At 47.6% G+C, this 12,416-nt stretch overlaps 1 protein-coding gene across 1 annotated transcript in view; it reads left to right on the forward strand.

Moving 5' to 3' along the window:
* Positions 1–12,416, forward strand: part of LOC146816481 (exportin-5-like) — a 1,583,592-nt gene that overhangs the window by 776,018 nt on the left and 795,158 nt on the right. The window contains 1 exon segment of the mRNA XM_085610325.1: positions 672–772. Within this exon segment, the coding sequence (XP_085466451.1) occupies positions 672–772 (101 nt within the window).

A 12,416-nucleotide genomic window follows, 5' to 3' on the forward strand; every position in this document is an offset into this window, starting at 1 on the left:
CTCCACATCTGAGGGGTGGACAGAGTGGGAAATAAAACTGACGTCAGCACACAGGGGTGGCCCTTATACGCTGCTTCATCATCACTTTCAGGGTGAAAGAATGTTGACATGTATCTTCTTAACTACTGGCAAGCGTAAATAATGGTGTTAAAATCTCCCGGACTCAGTTTGGCATGTGGGGATGTTCTAAAGATGAAGAATCTGCGCTTATATAGAGTATCCACCAGAAAGAGCTCTACTTGTTCTTCTAAGCCAGTAATTGCATGAATATGTACTTGGCTCCTAGGATTTGTCTGCTCACTTAAGATTCAAGGCGGCACAGCTGATTAAAATGTCTGCTTCAGTATATATTGTTTTTAAAGTTACAGTTCTTTAAATCTTAAGTTGTGAATTACAGTTTTATAATTTCCATCTGTTTCTTTTGGTGTATCTGGATATGCGCTAGCTACTAACTGTTAAGTAAGGCTAAACAATGCACTGGGCTCCATGGGTGATGTCATGCATACATTACAAACACAAAGAATATTTTCCTTAGCATAAAAGTGCTTTCTTTAGGATAAAAAGGATTTTAGCCATATTGTCCTTTCCCTCTCTTATGTATATGAATTGAAGAGGTACAAACCCCTTGGCTAATTTGTATACCAACCGTTACAGCCTATTTCTCTTTGCAGGACGCTACACATATTTTACTTGCCGGAGGTGATAGAAGCAGTGGGTGGCTCATTTGCCCAAGTTCTGAAAAGACTGGAGGTGCCCAGGACTCAGGAATCAGGTTAAAAAAACAGAAAACTGTTATAGTGTTACCTGTTGATTTGAACTTCACTAATATTTGATTTTGATTACAGCAGAATCCTTGGAACTTGTTCATTAAAGCATCCTAAATACTGGTTTACTCAATGTTTTCTTCTAAAAGTATGAGTCGTCTTTTAACATCTGTAGCAACCATTAAAATGATTATGCTTGCTGGAGAACAGGTTGTAAGAAAGTGGCTCTATATATACTACACCAAAATGAGTTATACTGTATATAGAGTCCAAATGTCTCCAGGAGGTAGGCAGAGGTTAAAGTTAGATAGAACCTTACTCTCCATTTGTGGTAGTGTGGTCGAGCAGTAAGGCAATATCGGAGGACAGTGTTAATGCGTTTGATGTACCCACTCAATCAGCAAATTACTTCACACAGTGAAGGCCTATATAACCCCCCCCCCCCGTACTTGAGAACTGCGACGACTGTGATATTGCCCTAGAAAGGTTCGAGGCCTCTATAACCGAGGTCCTCGACTCTATTGCACCACTAAAGAGGGTATAAATCCAGGAGAGGGCAGCCCCTGCCCCCTGGTACTCAGACAGTCTCAAGAGAGAAAAGGCTTCATGTAGGGCTAAAGAAAGAAAATGGAGGCAATTCAAATCGGAGCAAGATTAATCGCTCTATCGAGTGGCTCATAGAGTCTATCTAAACAGCTGTAACTTAGCCAGGAGAACCTACCGAGGCTAAGAACTCCTCTTGGGGGCTCTTTACCATTCTAAAGGAGTTTACCAACCCGAGGTTTAACAATCCTTTCTCGCCACCCACCCAGGGATTATGTGAGGACCTAGGGAGCCACTTTACCAATAAAATCAAGGTGATCGATCGCGCCTTTGGGCCTGGAGACGAAGTCCATGACAGAGCCCCCCTTCAGGAAAATTGCTGTCCCTCGAGCTTAGAATTCATTCCTAATGTCACTGGTGAACAAGTAAGCTCTCTATTAACTCAGGTCAAATCCGGTTCCCCCTAGACCCGGTGCCGCCTGCTGTTATGTCTGAGCTAACCCCAGTCCTAGCTCATGTGCTTGCTGAAGTTTGTAATATCTCGCTAGCCACAGCTACTGTTCCTCGTAAATGGAAAAGCGCACGCCTTAAACCTTTGCTCAAAAAGGCACTAGCAGACCCCACTGATTTACAGAATTTTAGACCGATTTCTCTTCTTCCTTGTTGCTCAAAAATAATGGCGACACTAGTCATTTGGCACCTTTCCTGCTATCTGGAACAGAACAACATACTGGATATATCCCAGTCGGGTTTCCGTGCTTCATATTGCACGGAGGCCGCACTGTTGGAGGTCACTGACAGTCTAATGATGTCTCTGGATAAGGCTATCCCTGCCATGTTAGTGCTGCATGATCTGTCGGCTGCCTTTGACACCATCTCTCATCGCATCCTTCTGGACAGGCTTCGAGAGATTGGTGTCAGAGGCATGGCCTTTAAATAGATTCAGAACTATTTGTCCGAGAGAACGCAATGTGTCCAGTTGAACTCCTTTGTGTCACAAACCACTCCGGTGGATAAGAGGGGGGTCCCACAAGGCTCTATCCTGAGCCAAACCTTATTTAATATACATGTGGCCCCCTTAGCCTCAATCATTAGGAACTGTGGGTTTGAGACCATATCGTATGCAGACGACACGCAGGTGATAGTCCCCATTGAGGACAACCCTGCAGTAACCAAACTAAAGTTTATAAACTGTATGACTTGTATAGCAAGCTGGATGAAGAAGAATTTCCTTCAACTTAACTCCTCCAAAACAGAGGTATTGCTGTTCGGTAAAGCGGAGGAGCTGTGGACCCCTGATTGGTGGTCATCAGAACTAGGAGAAGCTCCCTCCCTAGAGGATGGGCCAAGAACCTGGGCATCAAAATTGACAACAAACTATCTATGGAACAACAAGTGAAGACCGTGTCAGGCACCAGTTTTGGAACCATGCAGATGCTCAGAAAGATCTTTCCTTGGATCCCGCTTAGTGCCAGAAAGACTCTTATCCAGTCGCTCATAGTTAGTCGACTGGATTATGGCAATTCTCTGCTGGTTAGAGTGAGGGAGGACCTGGTATCCAAACTACAAGTGGTTCAAAATACGACAGCCCGCCTTGCCCTCAACAAACCAGCACGGACCCCCTCTTTACCTCTCCTGCGCCAACTCCACTGGCTCCCCATCAGAAAACGAGCCATCTTCAAGCTGCTATGTTTGTTTTTTAAGTTTCTCCAGGGGACCAGGCCGGCCTACCTGATGAAGAAAATTGCACGTTATCAATCCGTACAACAGCTGAGATCCAGTAACCGTAATCTGCTTTGCATGCAGAGAATAAGGAAGGCCAAAATGCGTGGGCGTGCGTTTTCTCATCTGGCCCCCAGTCACTGTAACATCCTCACTGATGAGATTCGCGCCTCTTCCAATTTAAGAAATTGCTCAAGACCTGGCTATTCTAAATGGTTCCTACTGCCTATAGGATGTTTTCTTCTCAGGCGTCGAGAGATCCCCTTGGGGATGATTCGTCGCACCATACAAATGATTAAATAAATAAATAAATAAATGACTGAGCTCGAGGACAATTATTTTTGTATAAAAAATATACTGTTAATTTATTTTAGAACCAAGCACGCCAGGCACAGGTATGCATAAGATATTTTTCAGATATAAGATGCTGTTGTTGAATACGTTCAAAATACAGAAGTACTTTGTACCAGTTCGAGTTACAGGGGTTGCAATGCAATGCCCAAGCTTAGTAAACTCAGTACATCAGAATTAATAGGCTTTTTAAGTAAAATGCAGTTAATTACTTTTTGGATTACTTTTTGTAACACCGTGTTGGAGCCTGGATTCAGCACTGGGACATTTCCTGAAAACAGTTGAGTAAATGCGTTTTAGTTAGTAGTACGATTTTTAAAGAATATTCCTAGTTTTCAAAAGTCGACACTTAGAAACTTTTTGGAAGAAAAAGTGTCAATGTTATCCTATGAGGAAACACAGGTGATAGGTTTCGAGGTAGGTAATCGGACTTTAGAGTTAGGGTTCTGAGGTAAGAACAAGGGTTCCCCCAAGGTCAGTGATGCACTCTCGTTACACCCTCAGCAGCACTATGGCGGCCGGGTGCAGAGTGTGGAATCAAGTATGCTATGATGTTCCCTGCCAAGTTGCGTGTGGAAGCAAACGAAAAATCTTGGTTTTTTAACCGGCCGGAGGAGGCCTGGGAATGGCTGGAGGGCTGGCGCAAAGTTGAGAAAAAAAGTCAGAAGACATCCTCGGTAGCAGATGATGATGTGGACTGGCGCCAGCATAGGCGCCCCGAGTGCATTCTGGCTCGGATTCGCAGGAGCCGGCAGGAGGGCGCTAGCCTGGCGCCGGGTGAGACACTTTGGTTCGACTATCTACCCAGGGAGCCAGGGGACTCTGGGGAGTATGACAATGGAGTAAGACAGCCCTAGGATCGGGGACCTGGATACATGGGGTAGGGTAGGGGCTGGTCTAGCGCTGACACTGGGGGGATATCAATGACATTGCCTCATCGGAGCTGTTCCACCGCTAACATTAGGTTAAATATGCCATGGAGGGTAGTGGCCACCTGGGGGGTCTGAGCTGCTCACGGCTGGACTTGGTCCGCAATGGGAGAAATAGGTTCAGACAAGCATACCAGTGAGGGCAATACGTGATTTCAAGGAAGGGATTGTGCTGGACCCAAATCGGCTGTACATGATGTTGGCGCAGGGATCGGGCGGGGGGGGCGAGACGCTAGTCGTAGAATCATGACCGCATAGGGAGTGGGGTTACTTGCGTTCCCTAGAATTGTTCATGGGTGGGTGACAGGCACTCTGCATGTTGGGGGTGGCGGGCAGTTCTGGTTCCGCTATGCAGGGAAGCAGGGTGGGGGGTTTGTTCTTAAGGCAAGGGTTCCAGGGGAGTTTCGTTGGGGGAGGGGGCAGCGCAGGGAGTTGCATGTTGGTAAGAGTTTGTAATTGTGTCTATCGGCACGGATTGATGGGGTGTTATGTTCAGGCAACAGCAGAAATGATTCGTTGCTTAGGTGCTGTCAGGGAACGTCCAGTGGGTAGGCAATTCTCTATACTGAGGGGACCCGGCCATCGCAGGCCCTTGACACAAGTCGACCAGTTACGACCTGGAATTAATGACGATGAGGCAAGGACTTAGGCTTGTCACCTGGAATGTCAATGGGTTAGGAGACAAGATTAAGAGGGGGGTGGTGTTGCAATATGTTCATCGCCAGGGTCTTGATATGGTGCTCCTGCAGGAAACCCATCTGCATGGGAACTCATGTAAGGCCCTAGATCGGAAGGGGTACCGTATGTTGGCACACTCTGGCTTCACTACTGGATCTAGGGGGGTGGGAATACTTCTGCGGAAGAACTGTCCCTACGTGCTTCATAAAACCTGGACAGATGAGCTGGGGCGGTATGTAGCTTGTACAGGTATGTGGGAAGGGAGAGTACATAATGTCGTTTCAATATATGCACCTCCTGGCCTTCAACGTACGACGCTGTCTGACGTAGCGACTCTGCTTCTAAACCTCCCAATGGGCACACTAGTGATGGGGGCGATTTTAATTTGACGATGGATGGACTAGTGGATAGATCCCCCCTAGACGTGACCCAGCACATGGTTCCCCTCTATGTGACTTCGTAGAAGCCCTGGGGATGGTAGATGTCTGGCGATGGGCGCATATCAGGGGGACACACTTTACATTTCAGTCAGGGGTCCACGGGAGTCAATCAAGAATAGATTACCTGTTTACACACGCACAGCATATCCACGAGTTTTCGGACTCATGGTGTCTGGCGCCGGGGATCTCAGACCATTCCCCTGTGTTTACGGTCCTGGGTATGCGGCACCTGCCGCAGCCAGGCCCAATAAGGATTCCACCCTGGGCACTAAAGGTCCCTCACATTAAAGACAAGTTGAGGACGGATACGGAATACTATTTTACAGAAAACACTGATTTGGTCACATCAGCGATAACACTATGGGGGGCATACGGTGCAGTTATCAAGGGTAGGGCATTATCTGTGATTGCTGGCCATAGGGCCGAGCGCCGTAGAAGAGTTCTGGAGTTGGAAACAGACATTCTTCATCTTGAAGGGGTGAACTCCCGAGATCCGGAGGCAGATACTCAACACTTACTAAACACAAAAAGGCAAGACTATAAACAGCTACTATTTGAGGACATAAATGGCAGAATGTTGGCCAGCCGCCATCGTATTTATGAACAAGGGGAACGTACCGGAAAGCTATTAGCATGGCTGGAACGGAGGGAGCAGGCTGCACGATAGGTGCGCGCACTCAAGGGTACTGATGATACCCAGATTACAGACCCACGGGAGATCGCTGAAACGTTCGCTCAGCACTATAAAACAATATATGAGCCCCAGACGCCTCCCAGGCGGCATGGGCAGCAGACCTTCTAGCCACTATCGAGGTGAGGGGTTTATCTGAGCAGGACGGTTTGGCACTAGAGGCTGAGCTGTCCGCTGATGAAGTACATAAAGCCATACAAGATGTTCGATCCGGAAAAGCGGCGGACCCCAACAGTCTCCCGATTGAGTTAATTAAGCCAATGGCCTCCATGCTAGCACCTCATCTTCTCAACCTTTACAACGAAAGCTGCGAGCGCGCCCTTTTACCAGACGACATCCAAGAGGCGGCGATAGTGGTAATCCATAAACCCGGCAAGCCAGTGGACGAGTGTCAGTCGTATAGACCTATCTCTCTGATCACAATTGAGGCAAAGATATTGGCCAAGATACTGGCGAATCGACTGCTCCCCTACTTGCCAGAATTGATCCATCCGGACCAGTCTGGATTCATGCCGGGACGCAATACGGCGCGTAACCTGCGAAGGGTCAATGGGGTCATAGGGCGGGTGCATACCCTGGAGTAGGAGGCAATGCTACTGGCACTCGAAGCACAAATGGCGTTTGATACCGTGGCATGGGAGTACCTCTTCGCAGTTCTAGACCGAATGGGCTTCGGCCCCAAATTCAAGAGATGGGTCCAGTTGCTATATTCACAACCCAGGACCCACGTCTTAGTGAATAACTATCGCTCCACCTCCTTCCCCCTCAGCCGAGGCACAAGGCAGGGCTGCCCACTGTCGCCTCTGCTGTTCGCTCTGGTTCTCGAGCCATTGGCGGTGTGATTAAGGGGGGACCCCGGGATTAGAGGCATGAGATGGACGGAAGAACACGAGGACCGAATATCATTATATGCTAATGATATTTTACTATACCTTGCCTCCCCAGCTCGTTCATTACGCCGGGTGCTCCATATATTTCATATTTTGGGGCACACTCTGGGTATCAAATAAACTGGACTAAATCCCAGATGTATTCCCTCTGGGGAGAACCTCCTTGAAGCCCTCGAGGCTACACTATCCCGGTGGCTAGCCAGGGTTTCCTCTACTTGGGGATATTTATCACCACCAATACCACGTTGTGTTTTTTAAAAGAATCTCCAGGGGGTGTTACGGCGGTTTCGAACGGATGTAGTATATTGGAAAACTCTTCCACTACCATTGCTGGGCCGTGCGTCCTTATACAAGATGCTGGCTCTGCCGCGCTTCCTCTATGTGTTACAAAATACGCCCAATCCAATCCCCAACTCCTATTTTTCACAGATTGAGGCTGTATTGCGCGATTTACTGTGGGACAATAAACCGCCCCGCATAGCTATGGCTAAGCTAACAATGGGATGGTATGATGGGGGCATTGGATTGCCAGACCTGCGCCTTTATTACCAGGCCTCGCAACTGACGGCCATTAACAGCTGGGTGTTCGGGAGACATGATGATCCGAGCTTCTGCACGGACCATTGGTTAATGGGGAAAGGGGGCTATAATAGAGCCCTTTACACCAATCATAAGAAATTGGGACTGACCGGCCCGACGGTGCGCACGGTGGAGGTGTGGCATGGAGTGCAGAACCGGATGGGATGGCGGGACGCCTAACGAAGGCTACCCCTTTATGGGAGCCGGATATTCTTGGGTGACTAAGTACATCTGTGGGGTTCGATAAGTGGGAGATGATCGGAATCTCCAAGGTGGGCGACCTATGGGTTAAAGGCAAAAAGGCATCATTCCAGGAACTTCAGGCCAGATACCAGTTAGCTTCATCGGAGGGATTTAGTTACCTGCAGATAAGCCATGCCATAGAATCGACCCGACCTAAAAACACGCCCCTTCCGGACTCCTCTCCCCTGGAGGACAGGCTCCTGTTGGACCCAATGAACCGAAAGGCCATATCACTCACATACCGGAAACTGATCAATAACCGGGTGGATCCGATGTCGAAACTTAGGGCGGCCTGGGAAGGAGAACTAGGGGATTTGGCTGATGAGGACTGGCGGGAGGCATTGTCCTCACCCAGAAAGGTGGCTATCCCAATGCGTCTTCGCCTGGTGCAGCTTAAAATCCTACACCGAGTGTACTTTGATGCTATTCTGCTGCACAGACTTATTAGGCGACCGAACTCACTATACCTTCGGCATTGCGCTCAGACGGGAACATTCCTGCATATTTTATGGGAATGCCCCCACATACAGAGATACTGGACTAATGTTACCAGGCAAATGGCTAGGACATGTGGCAAGGCTATACACCCGACACCCACGCTGTGTCTTCTCAATATTTGGGAAGCGACGGACCTCACGCAGAGAATGGGTCACAGTGGGGTGGTGTTTAGCTAAGCGGAACATTGCCTGGCAGTGGGGAATTGACAGCATACCGCTAATGATAGATTGGGCTGAGGACATAGATCATGCCATGCTCGCCGAGAAAACAGTATTTAAAGGTAGGGGATGCCCGCGCAAATGGGATCACAAGTGGGGAAAATGGAATAAGTATAGAGGAGAAATATGTATCTCTCCGACGATAGAACTCAGGAGGGAGAGGCAGCGGGTAAATGTGGGGTGAGCGCAGGAACAGCTGCACACAGGGGGAAGCGTCCTGAATAGCTAGAGTGAGACGACGACTCCTGACCCGGAGACATGCAAGTGTTTGTTTAAGGGGGAGACTGGCGACGTTTGAATTTAGATACCCTGGACTCAAGTGTGGTAGGGGTGCGTTGAGGAAGAATGGGAATGGTAGGGACTAGCATATCTACATTGTCAAGGTAATTGTCACTGCTGCTGTCTTTGTTTCTAATAAAAATTGTTTTAAAAAAAGAAGGGGGGCTGTGTAGAGCCCCCCCCCACACCCAATTTTAAGTAGCCCCGGGGGTGGCAGTCCCCGGGCTGGGGGGGCCTGAGAGCCCCCCACCCAATTTTAATAAGCCCCGGGAGGGGCGGCCCCCGGGGCTGGGGTGGCCTGAGAGCCCCCCATACATAATTTTAAATAGCCCCGTGGGGTGGTGGTCCCCGGGGCTGGGGGGCCCCTCTGGGCCCCCCTTTACATAAATCACCATTGCCCCTGTGATTTTGCCCCCCTGGGGGCTAAATACCAATCAAGTGCGGGAGTCCGCGCTTACGTTTTTTTTGTTATCGACAGGATGTGCGCCTCCAGCGCGCATTCTCACGTTTAAAAAAAAAAATTATAATAATAATTTTGGGGGCCTTTGGAGTCCTTGTGGGATCCCCTGAGCAGGCCTAGGGGGCCTACCCTGCTCCCTTTTCGCGTTTTGCGAGGTTTTTTGGGGGGCTTCTTGCGCCTCGGTTCTACCGAGGCACAAGATGGCTGCCAACACTTCCTGATTTGGAGTGTTGACAGCCAATTAGAAAGCTGCTCGTGCACGGCAGGGTGCGCGCTGGGTGCGCACACGGTACACGGATCCTCCGAGGCCATAGATATATATGTACATTTAAATGTCATTTTCTCAGCAACTACTGAACGGATTTACACCATTTAAGCAAAAGGCACGAGTCCGAACTGAGGACTACCTCTTTGCCAAATTTGGTGTAATTCTGTTCAGCAGTTCGGGTTGTAGCTGCGGCTAAAGGTCCTATGAGAAATTGCATGGGAAAAACACGTTTTGGGACCCCCCTTATTTCTCAGCCCCCGCTACACGAATCATCCCGAGACTTTCAGGATAGGAGCGGACCGGAACTGGCCAAAAGTTGGGAGTTTACGAACACTTGTCTCCCACCATCCGCTAACGACAGTACATTTAGCAGACTGCTTGCTACTCTGGTTCAGGCATGTGAATCTATGAAGGATACCCCAATACTAGATAAGAAAACAAGTTACTTACCTGTAACTACAGTTAACCAGTATTGGTATCTTTCATAGATTCACATGCACCCACCCTCCTCCCCGTCAAGTCAGTTCTCAGTGATTTTGGGATACTTACTTCCCACTTGTGCTAAGAAAATCTGAGGAGAATTGCCTCTGCTGAGAGTGTTCTAGGTGCTGGTAGCAAATTGGTTGGAGCTGACTTTTGGTTCTTCATACTATATGGATGTAGATAGGCTACTAAGATTTAGGCCTTAAGCTGTTTCTTTTTAGCCTACTATTTATATATGGCACTACTTTTGTATTTTACCGTGGAACTCCCGCCTCGGCGACGGGGAATGATTCAGGCATGTGAATCTATGAAAGATACCAATACTGGATAACTGTAGTTACAGGTAAGTAACTTCTTTTCTTTCTGAGTAATTGGGAGCATGCCAGTAAATTTTAGAACGATGCAGTGCCATATGATAGTATTTTATGTCCGGTAGGCCAAGTCCGCCTGATTGCGATCAGTTTGTGGGATTGTAGTTTTGGTTTCTGTGATGAAATGGGGTGTATTATATGGTGTGGTTGTATGACCTCCCCGTGTACAAGAGGCAGTTGTTCATGTATCCCAACATTGCACATGATAACACATCCTACATGAGCCCCCCTTGTGTTGTTTAATAGACCAGTCTGGATTGTTTTATTCTCTGTTGCTCAAACATACTATGACATTGGATTATATGTTTTTTGCATTTCTCGTTTTAATCTAGTCCTATGACTTTGAGGAATTCTTTCCCTTGTACAGTCCGAGTACTGATGATGACAGGTTAATGACCGATTAGGGTGAGTCTTCACTGTACGGATGCCTGCTGCTCTTAATAGATGTTCCACTTGGCGAGTAGTCACTTTAGCTCACCAAGGGTTCCACCACTACGCCGTTTTATTAAGTTTGATAGATGTTGCGACTCAGCACCACATTTTACTTAAGCCATAGAGTGTGAGTCACATTGAAGGTTTTTCATTCGAACCACCATTTACTAGTAGCACTTGTTCTTTGACCATACCTTTTTCTTTTCAGGTAGTTCCTGACATCAACAGGTATTGAGTCTAAATTTGTAGACAATTTACAACCCCAACCTGAATAGGTCCATACATTGTAGATATAATATATTTTTTGATAAGGTCCTGAAGAATCGCGAGTAGAGATACTCATTGCGAGAAACATGTTGACCAACTCCTGACAGCTACATGCCACTTTAATTAGGGACATTACACCCGTATGAGTGCTATGTACACACGTTTTTAATCCTAGGTAGGAGGCCACCAGAATAAAATTTGTTTTCACCTGGCACTCCTTACCTCTTTTTAACAACACTACCCCATATCTACAATTACCAGGCCCCACACCCGCACTTCACCAATGCGGCAGTCGGATAAAAGATCTCCGCTAAAGTGCCCCTTCGAGGGAGCCCGTCGGGCATTGCACCGCCGGCCCGACGAGGAGCAGCCCAAATGATGAAGCATGACACCTGCAAGGGTGTGTGAGGGCATTCAAATCCGACATATGGATTTTCCAATTAGGTCTACACGGTGCTTCTAGGTTATGTCAGCCTTCTTGTTGACACCATTCTTCTTTTTTGAGGAACTATAGGAACACTTGTTGTTATCTCTCCCCGTGTAATACACTTAATAACCCCTTTAGATACAGTATGTTTCATCAGGAAAATGCTTAGTTTAACCCTGGGTAGCTGTGGCACTGAGCATCAAAGGTTACACAAAGGAACAAGTGTTAAGCCTTTAAACAGCACTAAAACAATTGAAGACGAAATCGACATGACACTCAAGAAATCCAACACCGGTTTATAAAAATAGATTGTATTTTTATAAGAATTAGACACTAGAACTAAAAAGATCGACTGGAGGGTTCCGGCGATATAGATTTTACAAGCAATAATAAGTCAGTGCAATTTTACTCAACCGCAAACAAGCCTTGGCAAAATCAACAAACTGGACACTTAGAAATGTTTTCAAAGGAAACTTTGGTAAGTGTCAATGCGGTCGGGTAGAAGTATTTGGGGCGACCAACTCCAGCAGGGAGGTAGTCAATGGGACCAGCAAGTTTCTCAAGAACAGTTACTTTCACAGAAGAAGCTGTTCTTCAGCAGTTCCAGGCAAAGTCGACGGGGGTATTCAAGCAGGGATTCCTTGGTCCACGAAGATTATGAGGGGGTCCTGTTTGTAGGGTCGACATCCCACGAAGTCCTCTGCTGTCTGGTCCAAGTCCAGTCACTAGTGGACTGCCAGTCACCCATTGTCATGGTCACAGGCCATTCCATACTGGGTCAATGACTCGCCTTCTGAAGGCCCAAGCAACTCTCCAACACCACTCTTTTGTTGAAATCGGGTGCAACTCTGTGCGTGGGTCTTGGTCCTCGGTGCTGCTTGGC

The sequence above is a fragment of the Triturus cristatus genome, chromosome 6 (genome assembly GCF_964204655.1).
Source record: "Triturus cristatus chromosome 6, aTriCri1.1, whole genome shotgun sequence".
NCBI classification, from domain to species: domain Eukaryota; kingdom Metazoa; phylum Chordata; class Amphibia; order Caudata; family Salamandridae; genus Triturus; species Triturus cristatus.